Source organism: Apiospora kogelbergensis (genome assembly GCF_038363985.1).
Source record: "Apiospora kogelbergensis strain CBS 113332 chromosome Unknown utg000005l_segment0_segment0, whole genome shotgun sequence".
NCBI lineage: Eukaryota > Fungi > Ascomycota > Sordariomycetes > Amphisphaeriales > Apiosporaceae > Apiospora > Apiospora kogelbergensis.
Window position 1 is genome coordinate 5,082,652 of NW_027117422.1, and position 24,520 is coordinate 5,107,171.

The 24,520-nt window shown below is 54.9% G+C and overlaps 5 protein-coding genes across 5 annotated transcripts; all 5 read left to right on the forward strand.

Annotated features, from left to right (window-relative positions):
- Positions 1–4,958: 4,958 nt before the first annotated feature.
- Positions 4,959–7,952, forward strand: PG998_008313 (uncharacterized protein; the record flags this gene model as incomplete). The annotated part of the gene is made up of 2 exons (XM_066875129.1): positions 4,959–5,041; positions 5,129–7,952. 2 exons carry the CDS (start codon positions 4,959–4,961, stop codon positions 7,950–7,952), a joined length of 2,907 nt encoding a protein of 968 aa, XP_066731074.1.
- A 737-nt stretch (positions 7,953–8,689) lies between these two features.
- PG998_008314 (uncharacterized protein) lies at positions 8,690–11,522 on the forward strand (the record flags this gene model as incomplete). The annotated part of the gene is given in 4 exon segments (XM_066875130.1): positions 8,690–8,948; positions 9,016–10,662; positions 10,715–11,262; positions 11,277–11,522. 4 exon segments carry the CDS (start codon positions 8,690–8,692, stop codon positions 11,520–11,522), a joined length of 2,700 nt encoding a protein of 899 aa, XP_066731075.1.
- A 1,986-nt stretch (positions 11,523–13,508) lies between these two features.
- On the forward strand, positions 13,509–17,633 carry PG998_008315 (uncharacterized protein; the record flags this gene model as incomplete). The annotated part of the gene is made up of 1 exon (XM_066875131.1): positions 13,509–17,633. One exon carries the CDS (start codon positions 13,509–13,511, stop codon positions 17,631–17,633), a length of 4,125 nt encoding a protein of 1,374 aa, XP_066731076.1.
- A 1,494-nt stretch (positions 17,634–19,127) lies between these two features.
- On the forward strand, positions 19,128–19,451 carry PG998_008316 (uncharacterized protein; the record flags this gene model as incomplete). Its single annotated transcript, XM_066875132.1, has 1 exon — positions 19,128–19,451. The coding sequence occupies one exon, from the start codon at positions 19,128–19,130 to the stop codon at positions 19,449–19,451; it is 324 nt and encodes a 107-aa protein (XP_066731077.1).
- Positions 19,448–21,587, forward strand: PG998_008317 (Anion exchange family protein; the record flags this gene model as incomplete). Its single annotated transcript, XM_066875133.1, has 5 exons — positions 19,448–19,551; positions 19,807–19,977; positions 20,052–20,605; positions 20,675–21,072; positions 21,177–21,587. 5 exons carry the CDS (start codon positions 19,448–19,450, stop codon positions 21,585–21,587), a joined length of 1,638 nt encoding a protein of 545 aa, XP_066731078.1.
- Positions 21,588–24,520: the final 2,933 nt, after the last annotated feature.

Genomic DNA, 24,520 nt, shown 5'->3' on the forward strand with positions numbered 1-24,520 from the left:
TCACAGCTACGACTCCAGACGATGCCTGTCGATATCCTCCCAAGGTGAGCTATGCAGCCGCAAAGAAATAAAAATATACAAATACAGTCAACATATGCGCAGGTGGTGCTATATTGCTAGTCTCTTGAGGATGTGTATATATGATCTAGGTGTTTGTTTTCACTGATTTGCTATACTATACGTGTTGAATTCGTGGCTTGTAGTCTGGGCGCACGCATACTAACAGAAGTGGCATACTGCTTACTCGCCGGGAGAACGTTGGCCAAATTACTAGGGGCTATGTCAGCAAAACAGCAAATCAGGCATTGTTGCACATGAGGTCCACTGATACTGCTACCTATTTGGATTCACAATATCGTCATGCATAGGTAGGCACGTGGACGATATCTGGCGATACTGACTCTGCTGCCGCCGTCCTCGACGGACTTTACGTACTAACCTCACGCAACCATCCAGGTAAAACGCCTTTACCAATGTTTGACCTCCACATGCCTTGGCACATGGCTTGACTGTTGTCAGCCTTGTCCGCGCCTAGACGTGCCCTCCATTAGTTCCAGGAAACACCCTCTTTCAAGATGACCCGACATGCTCCCGACATGGTAGATCAACACATGTGTAGTGGGCGACATACTTGCAGCAGATGGTATTGAGCCCATCATTTAAAAGGCTAGAGCCGACTTCGTCGTGCAGAAGTCGTGGTCCCCATTGAATTTTAAACTGGGTTAGAACATGTTCTAGGCCCTGATGCAGGCTGAGTTTGACGCCCGACTCTATGGCCTGCTGTACCCGGAGTGGGTGAGCGAACTGTTGGCCTGGACAGGTGCCGTGGCCTTGTCCATTCGAGCTGGGCCTTCACGCGTCCTGGCCGAAGATGGGCGGGTGTTCAGGGGAAGCGCATGATGGGCGGGCATGCCCTCCGTATATTCCGAGGACGGTGGGTTGGCTAAGCATCCGCGCAGAGCTGAGCTGAGCTGTGACTGCAGAGCCAAGGCGGCCAACGCGGAATAACTGGCGGTGGCCGTGGAGGAGATGGCCCGGACCCGTCTCACAAGGTCCAAGGCAAATTGCTCAGCTGCTTGCCGTGTGTCATCACCCCCCAGCGTGGTTGGTTCGTACTCGATCGCTTGCAACCCAAACAAGAACCGCAGCCATGGCATTGGCTTGGCTATATCTGTGCGGCTCATTCACAGCCGCCTTATCCGCAACCAGCGGTAACCCATGATCATCGTCGTTGTGCTCGATGGATTTGTTTCTTGAAAGGCCGTCGTGTTGCACATTTTGCCCAGTCGCCTCTTAGCTGTTGTCATGCGAGGGCGGCCGCACTGCAGCTGGTGGCGGTGAGGTGGTCGCCTCCAACCCGTGACAAGCGTGTGTACAGGCAAGGACACCAGCTGACTACCAGCGGAAGAGCAGATCGCCATGACACGGTGGCCTAGGGATGGGGTGAGTTGGGATGGGCTGGAAATGATCTATCCTACTCGCTCTTTGGGGTTCGTGGTCGTCTCCGATGCTGGGAGCTCTGTGAGGCAAACATTCCTAACCACTACGAAACTGTACGTCACGGAATCCCGCAGGCACTATGTCCCCACCTGTTATCCTTCTTGCCAACACTCGCTCGCCGCAAGCAGGGCCGAAACGCGATGAGGCAGCCTAACCTTCTCTGCAAACCGTTGCCTTGGTCTTTTCTGGTCATCTAGCCGAGGCCCTTTACAAGGGTGACTCCGGACTCACGATAACAACGGTGGGCGTCTTTGTTCATATGAGATTCGGGATATCTTTGTGGACCCCTGACCTGTGTGTAGATATCTTGCTGGCTGGTCCCAAGCAATGCCACGCTTAGAAAATGAGCCCTACAAATCCATGTACGTGATCCTTGGTAGCCTCAAAGGGCTGGTAGTACCTACTAATGGGAACAGTGTCCATGAGCCACGTATTGTCTGGTTGCCTCTTCGAGGGCTCATCAAGGAGGAAGGAGTCGGATAACACCTCTTCATTCACTCGTCACTACAGTACTACCGAAAGCTGCAAATGACACGCCGTTCATAGTAGTGATGGATGATACAAGCATCGGGAGTTCGCTCATCTTCGTGGTGGCCGACGGTCTGTTTATTCTGGTAGGAAAGGGGGGGATGTAACTAACCGCTACCGAGGCTCGGCAAGACCTTATGATCTTGAGTTTTGGTTTCGTCTTCGGTGTGGCCGGTTTTCCCTCGAAGAAACTAGGTTACGCGGCGTTCAGATAGTCCAACACTGACTGTATGAAGCTCGGCCTTGCACCGTTATCCGATGAACTGTAGCATCTAATGCACCTTGCGGTTCACACATCACCGACGGCGTCGAATCCCGTCTTGCTAGATGGACGGCCGGTCCCAGAGGCAAGAAGAATGATTCACACACCGCTGCAGGCAAGGCGCGAGCGTGAGATCAGCCGTTCTCTTTGTTCGTGACGTGGCTCGTAGGGCTCCGCGAGAGACGAGAGGCATATATGAATATGCAACGCGACGTCCCATGCAGAATTGTGCCGGCGCGCAAGTTTTTCGATATCTCATGATTATGCCCTCACATGGGCTGTGCTGGCCTGTCATTCGATTCGAAGCGGTCCAAGACAACTCAATTTACCCTGAACGTTTTTTTTGTGCGACTTCATTTGGGTAGCAACACAGCACACCTACCAGACATTCCACATGCTTGACACACCTCTGAGGTCACACAGTTGCAGCGTTGTGCGCTCTCGAGCACGATCAGCGACCATTGATATACAGGGGTGGTTGGACAACAGGAATGAACATATCAGCTTCTAGCTGAGTTGTAAGCGACCATCTCTGGCTAGGCACACACACATACACATCACACCTGCTTGATGCGATCTGACTGGACACCGCGAGTTATGTAAGCCGACTTGTAAGTTATCGTTGCATTGCAGAGATGACTTCATAGTTTCCACTACAAGGCACTCTCTACGGTAGTTGTTCGTCGAAGTCTTCTACTTTGCTTGTGCTCATGCACAATGAAAAATTCTCCGTCTTCGAGGACTACCGGTATGTCCTATAGTATGCATACGTCTGTCGTATGCGGCGTTTGTGATGCAGTTGAGCTGTCTTGGCTCCCGCGATAAACCGCCGACCGCTTCTTTGGAGACTGTTGATCACATCTGTAAGCGGGACGGGGCGATCATCCCCAACGTCTTTACTCTAATGTCAAGGTAGTAGAAAGTATGATCAGTCGGGATGGGTCCCTCCTGCCCTCCTTTTCATGCATTATATGCTGTGCCTTTCCGCGTGGTTTTACTCCTATACGTATGTGCAATCTAATATACATCCGAATTAGGGTTCTCCCTCCAATGCCGGGCGGCGGGTGTGGAGGCGCCGCTGGGTTGTGCAACCTTTTCCCTCTACACCATGCAACACCGGCTGACGTCCCATCCCCTTCCCGCCTTGACGCCCCATTCATGCCTGGACGACAGACCTGAAGGGGGCACAAGACAGACGTTGGGATTATTGCGCTTGCTGGTTGGCGCGAGGAAGGGAAGAAGGCCGCGGGGCTAACGGGTTGTCGCGCTTCCTCTTCCCTGCATGTCTCCGTCAGCTTCGTTGGATATGACGGACTGGGCTGAGTGCTGAGACCGCGGGTCCTCCCCCTCGATCGAAGATGCAAAAGACGGATTAGGGGTGGTGGTGGGAGGAGGAATCCATACGCGGCCATATGCAGCCACATGGAGACCAGAAGCGCACCGAGGGGTAAAACCGACATATCCCATGCCATCATAGCACAGCTAGGGGCTAGGAGGGGTATCGCGGGACTTGCAGCTGTTGTTCTATATTCTAGCCCAGCAGAACCACCATCCACCCACCACGCCATTGGGTTCCATGCAGATCATACCTGTGTATGTATACCTGACCCTCTTGCCACTATGCAGATATGCTAGTATCGCAAGTACGAGGTTTTTGGGACGTGGTAGCATTCGGTATGTGTGAAACGAGGCTTAGGCAGCGTGTCGAAAGCCCCAAGCCCCCACGATCCAGTCAAGTTAGTGTCGGCATCAGCGCGCGGCGGTGTCCGCAGTCGCTCTCCAGTCAGAGTCCAGTCAGAGTCCAGTCAGTCACCTATCACCAGCCGCCCTCCAGTCGCTCTCTCCACTCCTGGCTAGCTGGGCAGCGTTTTTCTGATCTGGACCAATTTGAAGCCGAGGGTACCTAACGAGTGTGTGCATTTAGCGCCACGTACGCTGTGTCTCCCAAGCCAGGTGCATCTGATGCCATGCGCAGTGCCACACTGGGCCATTTCGTGCGGCCCGTATGCTGTGCCAATAGGTACTTTCTAGAACCAGAGCCATTGGCAGAGAACAGCCGCGAAGCCGTTCGGGCCCTCGGACACGACCCTCCCCTCTCACCAACAGCACGTCGTGGGTGGCATATCACTTTTCCATTACGTGACCGAGTAAGAGAGGTGAGACTAGCTTATATGTAGGCCGACCCAATGAGCTGGAGGCGAAGAGAGTGCATCGCCTCTTAACCCATCTTTCGACTGGCGGTTGAGGTCTACATACATACATACATACATACATAGTGTCGAAGCTCCATACCGCTCCCGTGTATATGCCCGGCTCCACCTCGAAATCGCTGATCCAGGAATATCCTGTTTCCTTCATCAGAAGCTGACCTCGCTGTTTATTCTGTAAAACAAAGAACCATTTGCTGCTTGTCCGTTGCCGTCTCTGCCCATACTTGCCCGAATATCGGTTGCCTGGCTGCCTCGTATAGCAATACCTGCAGTCGAGCCAGCGAGGAAGTGGTGAAGGGGGAGCCGAAAGGATTCGCCCACGGACAAAAAGCAGAGCGGCGTCAGCAAGGCTGTGCGAAGCCGGGCGCCTGGAGTTGCATCTTTGACGCCTGATTGCAATGTGCTGGGGAACCGCCGATCTCTCGACAATTCTCTCGGCTTCTCACTACTAGGCGAACATGGTTGGCGGCGTCGATATCAACTCTCTCCTGCAAAACGGGTATTGGTCGAGCACCCGATCTAAAAGTCCAGACCCTAGGTTGTAAGTCGCCCTTCCCAACCACCAAGCGTTGCACTTGGGCTCCAGTGAATCAATCTGCGGGGCAAACTGACTTGGATGTCACGACAGTGCCGCTGCAGCGCAGACCCCTTCTTATACCTACGACGAATACAGAGCTGTCCCTCGCGCGAGATACGACACCCCTACTAAAATCGGAAGATACAGTACGAGAAAAGAGAGTCGCGAATTCCCCCCAGCGCCCACCGTCGAAGACGAGGCCGACTCACTAGCCAAAGAACATGGCTCTGTTGGCACCGCAAGCCCGGCCGAGGAGCCCCCACACCGCGGGGATGTTGAGCAGCACCCGATTCTCCAGGTCGTTCATGAGCACAACCCGGAACGCCGTTTTGTGATCGTACCTAATTCCACCGAAACTTCGGACGACGTGCCGTCCGCGGGAACCAAACCAGATCAAAAATCTCCGACCAAGAAGGAAGCACCGCCAAAGTTTTCCCAACAGGCGGACGAGAAGCCGTCATACGAGGCAAACACGCGGCGCAAGTACGACTCGCCCGCGCCCGAAGTCACAGAACCTAGTCACAAGCCCGAGCGTGACGAACGTGACGAACGTGACGAACGTGACGGGAGAGACAGGCCACAAAACCGCGAGCGGCGGCGCAGTCGGCTCGAAAACCTCCCATCGATTGTGACAGACTTCGACAATGAAGGACGTGCCGAAGAGCGGTCTCGAGACCTACGGCGCGCGCGGTCTGCCACGGGCACCAGCCAACGGGAGGAAGACTACTTCTCGGCTCGGCGCAGCTCTCGAAACCTCGCGAGCGCTGCCCCCGAGTCGATGTTGTCCCCCGACGTGATAAAGCATTCTACCAAGGGTAGAGATCGAGCCTATTGGGATTACAGCGGAGCGAACACCCCGAGCTCGAATCACAAACGTAACAAGTCCATGCAGCCTGAAGACGCTCACCATGGAAAAACTCTACCTAACCAGAGAAAGCCTGTCGATGACGGCGGCAAGCTGAGCCCAACTATGACAAAACGGCATTCTGCAATCGATGTGCCCCGGAACACGCGGAGGACGTCCGATGAGCGACTTGACCAGGGTCGTAACTACTCGGAAGCGCCCTCGTCACGATCTGATCGGAAGTTTCCCTCTCCTCCCCAGTCTCAGCCTGAGAGGGAATCTCTCAGACCACGTGCTGCCAGTTTCCGGGGCAAGCGAGAACCGTCGTCATTCGGCGATGACCGGTATTCGAAAGACGACCGATACTCTTCTTCTCTACATCCCGAGGATCGCAACCATGCTGGAGAAGATGAGCAACGGCGTGACGAGCGTCGCCGCCGCCGCAAGTCGGTGATTCACGATGAGCGCAACGGGTACCTGGCTACTCCTGTGGAGCCGCGATCTGCTAATGGGCGAGTCTCCAAGCCAAGCTCTCCGCTTGCATCACCTAGGGCCTCGAAGGGGGATTTCTTCTACCCTGACCGAAATGGAGGGCCGCCATCACCGAGCTCCCGAAGTGCAACGTTCCCCTCCACCAAGGATGGCAAATTGTCAGAAAGAGGATACCCCTTTACCGCCGACTCGCCAGAACGACCATTATCTCGGGCTTCCACAGCTCGTTCGGCTATCAACACCGCCGCTTCCTCGGCGTTTCCGGTCATCACTAGTATGGCAGCATCTACATTGGACTCTCCAACCAAGAGAGGCTCGAACCCCGGGTCAAAAGCAGCGAGCATTCACTCGGTCATAGACACTCGGTCAGCTTCACCTTCCTCCCCAACTGCAGTCTCGATTACGTCAAAGCAAGGGTGGCAGCCATCCAAGTTCGATCCGGCACAGGATGGCTCACAGCCTGCTGGTGCCGAGACTTCTTACCGGCGATATTCGGAAGATATCAGCCGAGGGGAACTGCCAGATCTTCCAGATTGCCCCAGAATGAGAGAGGAAGCTGGCCATTTTGACTGGCTTACTCTACCACGTTGCAACAACTTCAACATCTGCCCGTCTTGCTATCAGTCCGCATTCGAGAACACCAGGTTCCGGCATCTCTTTGTCCCCGCACCTTTCCGGCCTGACCGGCCTCTTAGATGCGACTTTGGGACATCGGAGTGGTATCATATCGCTTGGTTGCTGACGCACAAGTATAACAAGCCGGACCTAAGACTATTCCATGGCATAGCGAACGTCGCAGCAACCAATCAGCCTTGCACCGGGCCTGTGGAGGATTACCGGTTCTGGCATACCGTCAAAGATCCCGCCACCCAAAGACCTGTCCGGAAATTCAACATCTGCCTAAGCTGTGCCAAAACGATCGAGGCTTTGCTGCCAAACCTTTTTGGCGTCTTCATCCCCATGGACTCACCGGCCGAGTCTACCCGAGGCATTTGCGACATGCACAATGTCAGCTACAATGGAGCAAGGAAGCGCTTCATGCTTTACTTTGACGCCATGGAGACCGTTTCTGACCAGGCTTTGGCGGCGAACAGGGCACCCGACATGCGGCTTTTGTCGGACAAGGTCCGCGAGATCTCCTCGACGGACGAGTGCGCCTTCAGCCGACCCGTCTCGAACCGGAAGTGGTACACCATGCGCTCGATCCCCGAGGTGACGGTATGTCAGGAGTGCTTCCACGAGGTGGTCATGCCGGAGCTGGACCGAGACGACTCGGGCGTGCAAGGGAATTTCCTGCACAAGCCACAGCAGCTGCCGACGGCCGCATGCCAGCTCTACTCGCCGCGGATGCGCAGCGCGTTCCAGAAGGCGGTGCGCAAGCGGGACCTGTGGTATTTTGAGGCCAAGATCCGCGAGCGTCGCGCCAAGGAGGCGGAAATCTACACCAACATGGCTGGACTGGATCGGAATGTGCTGGGGTCCGAGTGGTGCGATGCGGAGATGCACAGATTGCAGCGCGAGTGGCAGAGGTGGGAGTAAAGCAAGGGAATTCGGCTGTCTGGGTGAAATTCATGACTTGCCTTACCTATAGATTGCCTTGGATGTACATAGATGGGTGGTGTGGCAAACGGCTTCTACTTAGGGAGTCATGACTTGATGAAATAACGAGATGAATAATGAAATGGATTATACGGGCTACATTCTGTATTCAATCCTCGATGTAATCTACACTGTACGTGAAGCTATTCGTCTTTCAACTTATAAGGCGAGCCACCCGGTTGTCACATTGCCGAATCAAAAGTCCTTAGGTCCGAGCTACCCTATACCTGGCTATCCGACGTTCAACCCGCTACCTTGGATCTCTGTAGTCCAGTTACTCTGTACATATTCTCAAGTGGCCAGAAACAAGACCATAGCTATTGCTCTACATGAAACTTAGCACAGAAACGGCCGGATACCTCAAAGAGTGGCAGGACATGTTCGCTCGGCAATCGGCCCATGGGGGGATGTCCGAGACAGTGGGGTCACGTGAGTGGAGTGACTGATGATGGCTTGATCGAACAATTGCCTAGCCCACTTCCAAATGGGCCAAGCTCCAGCTAGAGGCAAAGATGAGTCGATTGTCCGAGTCAACCAACTTGCTTATGGTAGGTTTTCGTCACCGCAAACGCCAACGACACAATTTTGACCGTCTCAACAGTATGGTTCTTTCTGTATTCCCATAAGGCAGCACAAACCTCTCAGTTAGATCCCGCTCGCTACCGACTTTGCCCGTCATGTCAAGCTTCCTACGGCGGTCGACTAGCCTCGCGCACCTATCAAGATCCTCGCTGAGCGCATATTCGCGATCGACGACAACGAGGATAGCCCGGCTCTCACCCGTCGCCCCCTCTCTGTGGGCGTCGCAGCACCTTCGCCTCCAGCAACACCCAAGATACTACTCCAAAGGCAAGGACACCCAGCCGAAACAGAAGCCGGAGGACGACGCCGAAAAATCCAAGAAGAAGCCCGAGGTCAAGAGCGCTTCGTCGCCCGGTCCCGCCGAGGCCGAAGCATCCAAAACAAAGGATGGCACCAAAAAGAAGCCGGAGCTGCCCCCCAGGATGGGTTCACCTCACCCAGGCCGAGTTCCAGGAGCTGAAAAACATGAGCGCAAATGGTGGCAGCTGGATGGATATTACCATCAACAACAGACGCAACGAGGATATTATCGATATGATCCAGCAGACCGGCGTCCCCATCGAGCTTCGCAATTTAATCCAGAATAAAATCGAGGGCAAGTTTTCGATCCGGGATAGTTTCAAGCTCCTCAAGTCCTTGAACTCAGTTGCGGGCGCAATCGTCGATCGCATCCATGAGGTTGAGGAAGCAGAAAAGGAGGGCAAGAAGCCTGCAGATGGTATGTTCAACGCCAAATCACCCGAGAACGAGCAACAACAGACGGAAGAATCGAAACGGGCATCAGGCAGCAATATTTTCGGGAGCTCCGAATCGTCACAGAAGCAGAAGAAGGAATCGACACCACCGCCCGGATCCGATGGTCCCTTCAGCAATAACGATTGGGCTTCTACGGTTATTGCTACCGTTATCGCTTATTGGTTATACAACTCCATGTTCGACGAAAGCTCACGCGAGATCACCTGGCAAGAGCTTCGCAAGAACTTCCTCGAGAAGGGTCTTGTGGACAAGCTGGTAGTTGTCGGTTCACGTGTCCGCGTGGAGCTGAACAAGGAGGCAACTGCGGTCATGTACCCCGACTCGGTGGCTACACGGCCCGGCTTCACCTACTACTTCTCTATTGGCTCTTCTGACGTTTTTGAGAGGCATTTGGATGAGGCGCAAGAAGAACTCGGCATTCCCCCGTCGGACCGGATCCCCGTCAGTTACGTGGGTGAAAGCACATTCATGGGCCTTCTCGGAGCCTTCGGGCCTACACTGCTATTTGTTGGTCTTCTATACTGGATGTCGCGGCGCGGCGGAGTTGGCGGCGGTGGAGGAGGCGGCGGTATGTTTGGGTTCGGCAAGAGCAAGGCTAAGCGCTTTAACGTGGAGTCGGCCGTTAAGGTCAAATTCTCCGATGTCGCCGGTATGAATGAGGCCAAAGCAGAAATCATGGAGTTCGTGAGTTTCCTTCAGAAGCCCGAGAAGTTCCAGAGGTTAGGTGCCAAGATCCCCCGTGGTGCCATTCTCTCTGGACCTCCCGGTACCGGTAAAACTCTGCTGGCAAAGGCCACGGCTGGCGAGTCTGGCGTGCCTTTCTTTAGTGTTAGTGGTTCCGAGTTTGTGGAGATGTTTGTCGGTGTTGGTGCCTCTCGAGTGCGAGATCTGTTCGCAACCGCCCGAAAGCAGACCCCGTGTATCATTTTCATTGACGAGATTGACGCTATTGGTCGTTCTCGATCTGAAGGGAAGGGCAACTTCAGTGGCGGCAATGACGAGCGTGAAGCCACGCTTAACCAGATTCTGACGGAGATGGACGGTTTCAACACTACGGACCAAATTGTGGTACTGGCTGGTACCAACAGGGCCGATGTTCTGGACAAGGCTTTGATGAGACCAGGCCGGTTTGACCGACATATCTACATCGACAGGCCTACTATGGCCGGCCGCCAAGACATATTCAAGGTTTACCTCAAGAAGGTCGTCACCAATGAAGAGCAGGAACATCTCAGTGGCAGACTCGCAGCTTTGACACCAGGTTTCGCCGGTGCTGACATCGCAAACTGCGTCAACGAAGCCGCTCTTTGTGGTGAGTTGAATCATCCCTTGACCATAGTACTGTATACTGACCCAATCTTCAGCTGCGCGAGTCAACGCCCCTACCATCACCATGCAGCACTTCGAGCAGGCCATTGAGCGTGTCATCGGTGGTTTGGAGCGCAAGTCACTCGTCCTCAACCCCGAAGAGAAGCGAACTGTGGCCTACCATGAGGCCGGCCATGCTATCTGCGGGTGGTACTTCAAGCATGCCGATCCGCTCCTGAAGGTATCGATTATCCCACGCGGTCAAGGTGCCCTGGGTTACGCGCAATATCTACCCGGGGATGCTTACCTCATGAGCGAGAACCAGCTTTTAGACCGCATGGCTATGACTCTGGGTGGTCGCATTTCGGAAGAATTGCACTTCACTACCGTCACTACGGGAGCCAGCGATGATTTCAAGAAGGTCACTGGCATGGCAAACGCCATGGTGACGCAGTGGGGCATGTCGAAGAAGATTGGGCCGTTGCATTTCCAGAAGAACCAGAACGAGTTTATCAAGCCCTTTGCAGAGGCAACCGCTCAAACGATCGACGCGGAAGTCAGGCGCATCATCGACGAGGCTTACCAGCAATGCAAGAACCTCCTCGTCGAGAAGAAAAGGAAGTCGGCATCGTAGCCGAGGAGCTTTTGTCCAAGGAGGTCCTCACCCGAGACGACATGGTTCGTCTACTGGGTCCCCGGCCCTTCGACGACCGGGACGACTTCACCAAGTACTTTGGTGGAAAGGGTGAGAAGCCGGACGACAAGTCGCCGCCTCCGCCGCCGCCCACCGAGGGACTGGACCAGCCTCCGATTCCCCCACAACCCGCCATTTTCAAGCAGTTGGGGAGGAACGAGATAAGGTAGAGAGATAGATGGATGGGATGGGTCATCATCTATCCTCTACTCCAGATAGGTTGTGCAGATTGTGCAGAGCAGCGCGGAAAGGCGTCAAAAGGCTGGCGCGACTGGTTTTCCAAATATTATGAGCATGGGATCAGGCCCACTCAGCGACTGCATAGAAGCTCTCAACTTATCATGTGTATGCTTATTTGTGTTTTGGGTTCCACACCCAGCGACCTACCTACCTGTACAGATAGTAAAATAGAAGAGCTGTACTCTGTACTCGACTATCTCTTGCCAGTGCTACCCTGCCACATGGCGCCCATATGCAGTCATCCGTTTATGCTCAAAGGGTTTGCTCGGTACGGAGAATAGACTAGATAGGTTGGTACCATCCGTCGAGCGACCATGGTTCGCAGGTCTAAGACAGGCAGCTGTCAGAATCAGCTGGGGGGGACTGGGGTGGGGGGTTTCTGCTTTCACGCTTCACGACATCCCGTCTGCCTGTCCATCCCAACAGTGAGATGCCACATGCGTGTGCTACTCTGCATCCATCCATACTAACAAACGCTGCCCATCGTATGTCGTGCAAAATTTCCCGAGAATGTGTCCGCTGCCGATGTAACTATTCGGTCTTCTGATTACTGTCTCTTGTTGTTGTCACGTCAGCAAGCAATAAACCTCGGGTTATTTCCCAGCCAGGCGTGCGTCCTTTCGCTCGACCGAGAGTGCGCTCCGCTCTTTTCTTTTTATGATTGCAAACCGCTTAGCCCCTGCACCGACCTGTCGATCCTTACTCGCAACCCCTGTGTTCCCCTGCGGTTCCCCTGTCGTCTAGGCCGTGTACGGCAAGGCGGGATGAGCTAATGATCTGTTAGCAGCTGCATCGTAAATTGAGCAGCAAGCTCCAAGCAGTATTACACGCAGCACTTGGACTCGACTCGAACCTATTGCCATTTTCGGGGGCCAGGCACAGCTGGCTCTGTAGGCCTTCCCCGCGCGCCTTCCTCAACCCGTCTGCGATCTTCAGCGAAGAACGAAGAAAAAGAAGCAAAAAGAGAAGGGAGCAGGACGGCCCATTGGAAAAGCGGCTGGTCAGCTTCCCGACCAGTACCCGACCCAGCCTACCAGTGCAGCTACGCGGCGTGATAGGCCGTCTCACTGGTCTATTATGGGCAACATGCTCGACATGCCCGAGAGGGATCCGGGTTAATTCAACACACACAACCTATCGTGATGGCCATTGAGTTTTCCCCCCCAGCTAGGGACGTCACTATTCCCACCGGGGTATCCAGACGGGTTTGCTTATTTGTTAGGGGATCGAGTAGGGTACTTTGGCGATCGTAGCCGTGCCGTCCGGGGACGATGCCATCTTTCTGTTGCTGCAACGATTACGATTCATGTTTCTTTTCTATTTCGTTTACCGTAACATTTGCGCTTTCCATACGCGCCTGCACTGCGACACCAAACAAAGCGCTCGAGCCCACCTCTCTTCGTTTGTTTCTCTCTTATTCATATCGTGTGCTTAACCGTGCAACCTTTCTTTCCTGGTCGGTCTGTCTTCCTCTTTCGAAAAAGGCACTCGTCAAACGTCCCATCTACCCTAACCCCCACGTTTTGGTGGTGTCATCTGCCGCCGACGATCCTCGTACGAACCAGAGGTTTGCGAGAGAGGGATATATATATATATATTATCCGAATCTCGCTACTTGCCGGCTGTAGCTCGGTCCTCTCGCGGAGCGATTCTGGATACTCCAATTAAGAAGAGGAGTTGCTGCTATATCACAAATCACTTATGACCCAGGCCAAATAAAATCACCAAAACTTGGATTTCATGCTCGACAGAGACCCAGGTGGAGCAACACGCCGCAGCAGGACCAGGAGCAAAGGCACCACACCGTGTACCTTGCAGATAGCCAGCACCATCAGTTTTGAAATGTCATGAACAGCATGTCGCAAAGAGCAGGACCGAGACGCGTCGGCTTGCCCCGTGCTAAGTCGACGTCCAACATGGCCGAATCGGGCTTCTCTCGAGAAGCGTTGCGTGATATGGCCCGCGACGCCGTGGTCGAGAGGGATAACCTCCGCGCTTTGGCCGAGTTCTTCAGAACGACGATACCACCCTCCGAAACTCGAAACAGCCTATCCGCAGACGAGTGCACGGCTTTCTGCGGAGCGGATGGGCGGAAGCTGTTGTGGCCCGGGCAATCGCTGCGTGGGAGGGCCAAGAGGTCAAGATCGCAACAGTTCCAGCCGGCTTCATCACACCTCCCCATTGGCGTTACGTTGGAAACCACGACCGACGGAAACCCCTATGCTCTGATCTCCCTACCGATATCCATAGAGGGAAGTGGCCCTTGGTTCCAGGCCCCAGAAACAATCTTCAGGGCCCCCACTCAAATCACAACTGCTGCAACCTCTCCAGCAGGGGCGCATAATGGCAATGGGTGGTGGCCAGAGAGGATATCATCACGAGGCACCCTGAGCGGTCCAACAACTCCCTTGCCTACCATTCCCGCCCAACGATCATCTGTGGAAGCGACAGCGGCACGGAAGGTGCCGAATAACACGTCGAAGTCGGAGCGGGACCAACGGCCGACCATCGACGAAGCCTGCGCGCCAGAAAATATAACGTTTGTTAGCAGGCTCGATGGACCGGAGCCTGCGTCATGGGGATCGTCAGCCTTTGTCTCAGAAGCTTCTGAGCATTCTGCGGCGGCGCAGACAGCACAAGCTTTGGTACTAGGATCCGAAGTCTCCGGCGTAGATTCAAGCCCTGCATGTCCTGGTTGGCCACCGACGCCGCAGTTCAATGGCATGAAGGAAAGCGGCGATTCGGATGGCAGTAGTTCCAGTCGCAGGCCCACGCGGCAATGGCCCATGCCATCGCCGACATCACCATTGCCGCCAACGCCTTCTTTGCAACACCGAAGGCAGATGTCCAAGGCGCACACGTACAGCCCTAGCGGAGCGGGTAGTCCAGCGCTGGGCTCGCCCTGCAAATCTCCCAGGACGTTGGCGAACATCGCAGTCCAATCAGGGCTGCAAGTGCCTGCAACTAATATTCTACCTGATTCGCCGGGTTTTGCTAAGATGCTAGCCTCGACAACGTTTCCCTCGCCTCCCAGTAGCTCAAGACCATCCACTGCCCGCTCCAATAGCACCGGCACTATAACTCGGACTCCGTCCCCACCAGGCTCTCCACCTACGATCAGACCTCGCACCTCATCTAAGTCGTTCGCTGCTAGCACTAACGGCCGCCATGCAACAAGTAATAAACAACTCTCGTCTTCTTCGTCGTCGTCGGCTGTGTCTGCTGTTCTGCTTCCAACCGCATCGCTCAATGAGATCGTGATGCGGCCGGATTGTCACGACGGCCAGAATGCCCCAGCCCCCAATCCGACTGCTCAACCTGAGCAACGCCATGTCGACCAGGGGCCGCCCCAAATGCCCCCTACTACTAATCAAACCAATTCGTTAATTTCCTCGGCCGCTGCCCTATTAGCGCGTCGCGAATCCATGGATTCGACCTCAATCCTCGTGGATGCCGTCGGGCGGCCCGAGTCTGCTGCTTCGTTTGCAACAGCTCGTGAGCGGCCAGATTCCGTCTATTCCATTTACGACGTCGCTGCTGCTGGCGACGCCCAAAGAATCTCAAAGGCCAGCGACCTTACCATCACCACGGACTCCTACCAGCAATCCTTGGCAACCAGCAGAGCTTCCCAGCAATCGGCTAGAAGCGATACTACCACAACTACCATTGATTCGGTTAACGCCTACGACGACGACAGCAGACACATTACCAGCAGCCGCACATCGCTGGACATCGACGATTTGTCCGACGAGGCCAGGTTGAGTCCGGCCAAGGTTCCACTTTCAATCCAACAGGTAAACTTTGTGCAAGGTGCGACGGCTCCCGAAGGTTCATCGCCTGTGAGACACGCTGCAGAAGAGGTCCCGCGCCCCGAATCCAGAAATGCAGTTGAGGAGTTAAATGTGCAGCAGTCGCTCCTAGAGCGCCGGATGGCACGCAGAACAGCACGCAAGGTTTGGGCTCTGGAAACACTCCATGCCGGAGACCATGGAGGATTGGCTCAAGCTCCAGCTGGCGAACAGACTTTTAGGCGACGCATATCCCAATCCGTGGATTCGCCTATCCTTGGCTGGTTCCCCGGTGGTAATGGGAGCGGTGGTGGTGGTGCATTACGCTCTCATCTAAGGTCGTCCGTTTCGGGACCGTCGCCCCTCGCAAACGAAACTCTCACGTCTCTGCCGGGCTCGCCCGTCGAGTCCGCTGAGAAGAGATGCTCTATATATGTATCCCCCCCTGCACCCTCCACGCAGCAAGAGGCTGTCCCCGCATTCTCAGCACATGCGAAACCGTCAAGACCCCTCCGTCATCAATTGTCGATATCTTCTACTATGGTAATGGAGACAACACCAGACGATATCCCAGAAAGCCCGACTTCCATCGATCCCGTTTCGCCCATTCATCTCACCATATCGCCCATCTTCATCGTTGCCAACCTTGAGCCCGGCACTGGGGCAGTAACGCCATCGCCATCCAGACTTCGTCCACTATCCCTCATGTTCATGGACAAGGCCAACTTCGATCTCAACCACCGATCACCACTGTCCAAGGTCAAGGCCAAACCCCGCCAACGGCCACTGTCGGTCAGAATTGCGAGGAACTCGATCACGGGCTTGCTCGAGCGCACGGAGAGTCCTGCTGTGCCTGCCGATCAAACCACGCTTCGGATGCCCACCCCTCCAGAAACACCCGAGCCATTCCTGAACAGAAGGTTAAGCGCTATGCGGCCACTCCCAGTTCGGTTGCCCACGCCGGAGCCAACCCAAGTCTCCAAACACTCGGATATTGATGACAGTTCATCAAGTGAGGAGGAGGATGAGAGGCCAGATCCCACGCAACGGCTTGCCAACATCAAGGAGCGCCTTCGCAAGGAGAAGCTGCAGAAAGAAGAAGAGATTGCCAGCATGATTGCCCGGACCGTCGTCACTGTCCCCAGGACGCAGGAAGAGCATGATACATCATGTGAAGATGAGCCTTCTCCCGATAACTCATACGAGGATGAGCCTAGTAATGCCTCATGCGAAGACGAAGATGTCGGTATGTCACGTGATGTCACCACGCCCACATCTATGCCTATGCCATCCACGCCCGAACTTGAGGAACGGATCGAAAAGTTGTCTCAAAGTGGAGATAGGTGGACTGGAGTAATGGGACCACTGATGAAGAATATGTCGAGAATGTTGTTAGAGATGCAGGGAGATGGCATGTGCGTGGGTCTAACGATGCGTGAGTTCAGTGTTGATCTGGAGGCGGAGGCCAAGAGAATCTCGACGTATGGACAGGCCCCTTCGATGCACGCGGAGGCAACCTCCAACGCCGACGCCAACATGAACATCAACACTAATGCCAACACCGGTCTCGACATCAATGTAGACCGCACTTTTGATGGCTTTGATGGTGTTCAGCCCGCTGCGGCGGCGATACCAGAGGTGCCTGTGGCCAATGATAAGAAACCTCGGAAAGGACGGAGCGCAACCAACTTGGCAAGACTCCGGCTCGACCTCGACGGGTCTGTGATGAAGCCCCAGGAAGCACAAGAGGCCGAGAACACGGAGGCGGGTGCAGCGTCTGGGGTGCAAAAATCAACAGCATCCGAGGTTACGGTCCCATCGACGCCACGTTCACCGGCCGAGAAGCTGGAAATGGATGCTCTCATGTCCATCACGCGGCGCATGCAAGCGCAAGAAGCGTTGATGGATACGCTGATGAACCGTTGGGGAACGCCCACCAGCAGTTACAAGTCGAGGAACGAGTCAAGTCTGAGCGATTACGACAGTAACCGACCTTCAATGGCCTCGGACCGGCAAAGCAACGACGATTCGAGTGCGAGTGGAATGGGAGCAGCCCTCGAGGACCTGAAACAACGGGCTTATCCTCAAGCTTCCAAAGAGGACGTCAATGCCGGCTTGGCGACAACGCAGCACCGTGGGGCCGGCCTATCGACGGGGAAACATCACACGAGGAACAAGCAGTCTGGAATGGACGTTGTAGATTCCTTGATGGGCGAACTTCGATGCACCTCGACGATGAGTAACCGGTCTTAACGGAACGCAGACCACTCAATTGCCTGGCTACCCCGATATACTTCAACCCGACACTTGGGGCTGGAGAGGGGAGAGAGAGGGAGAGAGACGTTAAGTCGAGAATGGCGTCATCGACGTGACACTGCCATTCATATTTTATTTTTAATCACACGAGACACGGCCGTATGTTCTCGTTCATACTTACGGACGCACTACGATATATCACCACCCAAGGTACTGTCTTACAGTACTGCCGCACAGCAGACCCGAAACAAGGGGATGCTTCTTCTCTTTTGTTATTTTGTCTATAGTGTTTATTTATGAAAAGGGGAGGCCTCTAGTGGGATGAGAAGATGGATGGATGGATGGATGAATGTAGTGATGGACAGGGAGGGGGAAGGTCGATGTTGGCCAACTCCCTTGCACGCTGATGATGTGTGTGTTGTGTGTTTGTACATATTTCCGATTTTGTTGATGATACCCTTCCAATTATGTTGGCCAATAGTATTAGGATTCCATACATGGCTTGTATCCAACCACCTCTTCTGTGACTGGTGACTCAGGACTCTGGGAAGGGAGTGAGCAAGATACTGCCCGGGCAGAAGAAGTGCAGCTGACTAGCTAACCAGATCTATGAGGGACCGGGGGCCCGACTCCACACACAAGCCGGAGGTGACGTCCGTCTCCGAGCCAACATATCAAACATAATGGGGTGCGTCCTGGGTGCGTCCTGGGTGCATTCCTGGGTGCAGCTCCAGCTGATGTCATGGCCATCGGTGCCGAGCCGGAATGATGTGCAGCGTCTATGTCCAGATGAAGCGTGTCGTATGACTCGTTTGGATCTAGGACCTACTCGAGATCAGCATGTCGGCGGCCGGGAGTTATGTAAAATGGAGATCCTTTTTTTTTTTTTTTTCCAGTTTCCCATTTTCCAGAAGAGGCCCCGCCCAATCAATGGCGGGCTAGCGCTGGTGCTTTGCATGTGTTTGCGCCTCCGCTCCCCCACACACTCTCCCACCCACCTGCATCATCGGCTGCTACTTCATGACTGGCCGTCCATCGCGGCGGGTTGTACATATAGAAGGAACCCAAAGTCCGGCTTTCCTCTTCTGTCTCTTTGGGAAAGGACAGGGAGAAGAGCCTCGGGTTCCGTCTTGGTTGCTTGCTTGCTCACAGCATTGATCATTGATTCTCTATTCTTCTTCTACCTGGACACTGCATATCAGATGGAAGGGAAGACTTCGCAGCCTGCTTCTCCCCTTCTCTCTCCTTCTTTCTCTCCCTTTCCCTCTCCCTCTCCCTCCCCCTCTCCCGCTTTCTCACATCAATCGTCCAAGAGCTGGGACTGTGTGTTTGCTTGATATTTCTATCTGTAGTCAGATGCCCACCCTCTGCTTTCATGACTGTGCCATTGAACCTTCTCCAAGCTTCAAGCCTCGAACTTCCTTCGCTTAGTGCCGTTTGGGTAGGGCAGCCACAAATACCTACACACGAAACTGTCTCGGTCTATATGCCATGGTTTTATCGTCGAAACCATCTTCATCGCGAGAAGGCGGTATGGCAGAGGGTTTCCTCTCACCACCTGCCACCACAGCGATGCATTCGGACGGTGGTCCACGCCACCCCGTGGCGGCCTCGACCAGCAACGACGAAAAAACGCCATCACCACTGCGAAGCGGAAGGGCTAGTCGACTGAATCCCAAGGGTAACCGCCGTGGTGATCGTCCTGATCACTCGAGCGGAAGCCGCGAAGGAGACGAGGAGAACCGTGGCAGCAGCCATGATGTCTCCCCGTACCACTCGAGAAGTGGTGGAAGATTCACTTGTTCCGCGGCATGATCAACGATGTCCGCCGCCGAGCACCCTATTACTGGAGTGACTGGCGGGATGCCTGGGACTACCGCGTCGTGCCTGCTACAGTGTATATGTATTTCGCCAAGTGAGTTTGTCTCCTTTTTGAGCAGGGGTTCCCCTCTTCCCGTTGTCGTTCCCCTATATGTCTCACAGCGTTCATGCATGTGCTAGTGATGCGGTAGTGGCGCCGTCTCCCTCTCTCGACCAAGAGAAGTCCCAGCTTTTCTCTGCTGTGTCTTGTTTCACTGCCCAGCCGGATGTGTTCAGAAGTTTCTTTTTTCTCCACGACAAGCTTCATAGCTTGTCCAATAACGGGTCGATGCTGACCGGCGCTGTGTAGTATAATGCCTGCTCTGGCCTTCTCGCTCGACATGTTCACGAAGACGGGAATGCAGTACGGGGTAAACGAGGTTCTCTTGGCCTCAGTGCTTGGTGCCGTTGTGTTTGCCATTCTGGCATGTCAGCCTCTGGTCATCGTCGGAGTAACGGGTCCTATCACGGTTTTCAACTAGTAAGTTCTGCCCGATCCCAGGTCCTTGCCTGGCTGCAGGGTATGAATAGCCTGGCTAATGCAGCCCCCTTCAGCACCGTGTACGACATTATGATGCCGACTGGGACAAATTACCTGGCCTTTATGTGCTGGATCGGCTTATGGTCGCTCGTTTTCCATTGGATACTAGCCGTCACCAACTCGTGCAACTGGCTCCGATACGTGACGCGGTTTCCCTGCGACATCTTCGGCTTTTACGTCGCCTTCATTTACCTGCAGAAGGGCGTCCAGGTGCTCGAGCGCTTCGGCAACGAGGCCCCCTTCTACCTGTCCGTCATGGTCGCCCTGCTCGTCTTCATGATCGCGTACGCGTGCGGCGAGTTCGGCGCCGGGCCCCTGTTCCGCCACTCAGTCCGCATCTTCCTCAAGGATTACGGCACCCCGCTCACCGTCATCTTCTTCACCGGGTTCGTGCACCTGGGCCGGATGAAGACGATTGATCTGGAAAAGCTGCCGACCAGCCGGCCGTTCTTCCCCACGGCTGATAGGGGCTGGCTCGTGCAATTTTGGGATATCTCTGTCGGAGACATCTTCATCGCCATCCCTTTTGCTGTACTCCTGACAGTTTTGTTTTGGTTCGATCATAACGGTAAGTTATTATAGCTCGTGCTAGATTTGTCGAATTGGCGGAGCATCACTGACACTGCTCGACTCCCAGTATCGTCCCTGATTGCCCAAGGTACCGAATTCCCGCTCCGAAAGCCGGCCGGCTTCCACTGGGACATCTTCCTGCTGGGTCTTACTACTGGTGTCGCAGGGCTCCTTGGTCTTCCGTTTCCGAATGGTTTGATCCCGCAGGCACCCTTCCATACCGAATCGCTGTGTGTGACCAAAGTCGAGGTCGACTCCGACGAGGATGGCGAGGAAAAGGGTCATTACACGTACAAGCGTACGCACGTGGTGGAGCAACGTGTGTCTAACCTGGCTCAGGGCCTCCTGACCTTGGGGACGATGTCGGGCCCTCTGCTCGTCGTGCTGCATCTCATCCCGCAGGCCGTGCTCGCGGGCCTGTTCTTCATCATGGGCTACCAAGCGCTCGAGGGCAACGGCATCACGGTCAAGCTCCTGTTCCTCTGCCGCGACCAGTCCATAACGCCCAGGAACCACCCGCTTAAGCGGATCCCCGCCGCGCAGCCATTTGGGCCTTCGTCGCGCTCGAGATCGTCGGCTTCGGCGCCACCTTTGCCATCACACAGACCGTGGCTGCTGTTGGGTTCCCAATCTTCATCCTGGCCCTGATCCCGGTCCGGGCACTGCTGCTGCCCCGGCTCTTCACGCCGCTTGAGCTCAGCATACTGGACGAGCCGACCGCCAGTCCGTTCATTATGGAGAATGTAGGCGGGAGCTATGGTGGCGGGGTGGCGGCGGCGGCGGCGCAAAACGCTCGGGACGAGGGACGCCGCGATGCCACGGCGACGAACAGCGAGAGCGCGAGTGTTACCTTGCAGATGGATCCTTCGCCGCTCGATCACAGGAGCGAGGAAGACCTTGCCGGATTGGAAGAGGGAAATGGTATGGGCGCGGGAAGACGGCGGGGCCTGGCGAGCCGTCGAATTGCTGGAAATGAATAATCCCCCCCTTCATTTCTGGTTGTCAGTAGGAATCGGTGCTGGAGTCGGAGTTGATGGGACTGATAGAATTATGCGCCATTGGATATCTGCTGGAGAATATAGTATAGATCATATTAGAAGAACCCAGAAGGACTATATAGTTAATACTGAACGCTGTCAAAATATCAAGATGGCGGCAAAGGGGGATGTTGAGTCGAGGATCGCGCAGGCTTATCTGAAACCTCAATTTGTCCTTGTCTTACAAAGAGACACAAATTTTCGAGCATCATCCCATGAGACCTGGTTGTGACATGCTCGTTGAAGGTGATTCTTGTCCATATGGCGTGCATGACAGATAGTCGAAAATAGCGGTATGTTCGTTACCCATCCTGCCGATGCCATTCTGAAGTTGTTTCGCCGTCTGCCCCTTGCCAATGTGAGAGGGTTGGGACCATGTCTTCTCGGGCTACGGGGTTCAACTTTGACAGCATGACGAAAGGGAGTCAGCAGCGTGGGCGCGCTTTCGGAAGGAGGCCGACATCGTCGAGTCTCCGTGAAGCTCGTCATCGTCCCTTCGGCAGTACCACATGTCCATAACCCCCTCTCCTGCCCTTGCTCTTCAGCCAAACCCTAATGCTCACACATAAACATGATGTCGAGCCTGCGGCGTCGGGAAAGTACGTCCCTTCAAGGGAGAAAACGAAAACCCTGAAGCCTCGGGAGGGAAATGCCGTCAAACGAGGACAGGCGATAAGGTGTGGAGAGGAAGGAAACGAGGGCCGCAACGTATGTCAGGAGGAGGAAGAAACAAGCTCACGGCAGCCGAATCCAGCGGGATACGGCGCGCCTCTGATCCGAGACTCGTCTTGGATACCACGTTGATGTTAAGTAGACGGGTAGGCAGGCAGTATGTTCCATACCCTTGGGAACGCCTCCCTATTCGTCCAATAGAACAACACGGATACAACCTTTCGACATACCTTGCGAGCGGGAGGATGGGGGGAGGGCGTCTTTCTTGAGAAACAAACAAACAGTACAACTTCCCGTTCGGGCCCCGACGGTGCGATTGGCGCCGGCCACACGCCACTATGTCTACATGAAAGGTCTGGGGGAGGACGTGTTAGTCATCTGGTCCTACATATCATGACCCCATGCCAGGCTAAAGCGGGAAGGCGAGTCCCCGGGCCAGCCTAGCCAAGGTGTCAGCGTAGACGAAACTTGACCGGATGGCAGCAGCGATTGTTTTTCCCGGGAGGGGGGGTTCCAGACAGGAGGGACACCCACCACGGACTGGGTGAAACACCCGAGGCATAAGGTAGAGCGACACGACGGCCATCTGGCTAATGGATGATGATTTTCCGAGAGAGATCGATTTTTGCCATCAATGCCTGCGGGAAACGCGGGAAACGCGGTGATGTGCACGGCAGCGGATGGAAGGACATGCGAGGCAGAGGCTATACATACTGTATGTATCTATGATCGCCGGCAAGGGCTGTTGTAAGTTGTCTATGCGTCTCTACCGAAGGAATTCGTCGTGCTATCTAGGTGCTGGCCATTCGAGAGTCTCGTCGGCCGAACGACAGTGCTTCAAGAATTGGGCTGTACGCACTCATGTGCGAGCAGCAAGCGCACCGGCTAGTAGCTATTCATCATATCCAGAGACCTGGCGGGTGGAAGATCTTCGCGGCCGGACTGAGGGAGCAATGAGCAATGCGCAATGCCCAATGACGCAAAGGCACGGAGCTGGGTGAAGACCCATGTTCAAACAAACGAGTGTCTCCTGGAGGGGCCTGATAGTTCCCGCCTGCTACACAAGCCGAACCGAGCGAAGAGGAGGTGCCTAGAGCCAGCTAAGCCTGCTACCTGTTAGGTGGTAGTCATTTAAAGTTAGTGGGTATCAGAGGCCCAAAGGCCGGCACTAAGCACTGTAGGGGCTTAGGGGCCACCTGCAAACCGCCAGCGAACCCATAACTAATCCCCACGTGCGTTTTGAGCCTCACCACTCTCTTCCTCTCTCCGGGACCCTCCCACCTCCATCTGCTGCCTCTATCTCTCTCAACCAACACTTAATATTTGCCTTATTCGGTGGAGAAACACCAGGAGAGCCTCTCGGATTTCTTCGTCCCTCTCGGATTTCTTCGTCCCTCCCTGATGTGTTTTACACCGCGATGCAGCACGGAAGGTTCGGGTAGTCGGTCATTTATCTATGTACTGCAAAACATGACGAGCGAAATGCAACCTGTTAGATTGTGTCAGCATGCCAAGCACGGCCAAGATGGACATGGGCGTGACGTTCCAAGATTTCGCTTCTTCCCTAAATGGGCTCCATGAGCTTGCAATCTTATGTACAACGGCAAGAACGGACGGCCAAAGATTGCCTCGAATTCGCTGCGCTGCGCTGCCAATTCTCTCGGCGTGGGCTGGAATCGGGAAACAAACCCCGTCCCAGCGTCCAATGGCAGTGTGGAAACACGTCCGTCCGGCTGTGCGAGCTGTTGCCGGTTCCCGAACAGCTTCACAGCGAGGGTTGGCTGCACCCGGCAAAGTCCCTTCAACGGCATAGGCAATTGGAGGTTTCAGAACTCGGCTGCCAGTCCGTCCGTTCCCTTGGTGTGCGCTTAGAAGGGTCGCTGAAACGGCATCTGAAGCAGATCACCCCCCTCATCCCCTCGGGCCCTGAGCTCCCCTGCTGGACGAACCCTGCCCACTTTGGGGTCCTGACAAGCAATCTCATCCCAACTTTTCCTCGTGAGCTTGTCTTGGTCCTGCACCCTGATTGGCCCCGCTGCGTCTTGCTCGCTGGGCATGTTTCGTTTGATCTCGGCCACCCTGGCACCTCGGTCTCGTCTCATTGGCTCGCTCTGGTGCTGCCCGCCCCGAGTAGGAAGTCGTGAAGCTTGTCTCTCTGCCATCTCAACTCCACCGTCCACCCCCCATGGCAGAACCCATGGCAA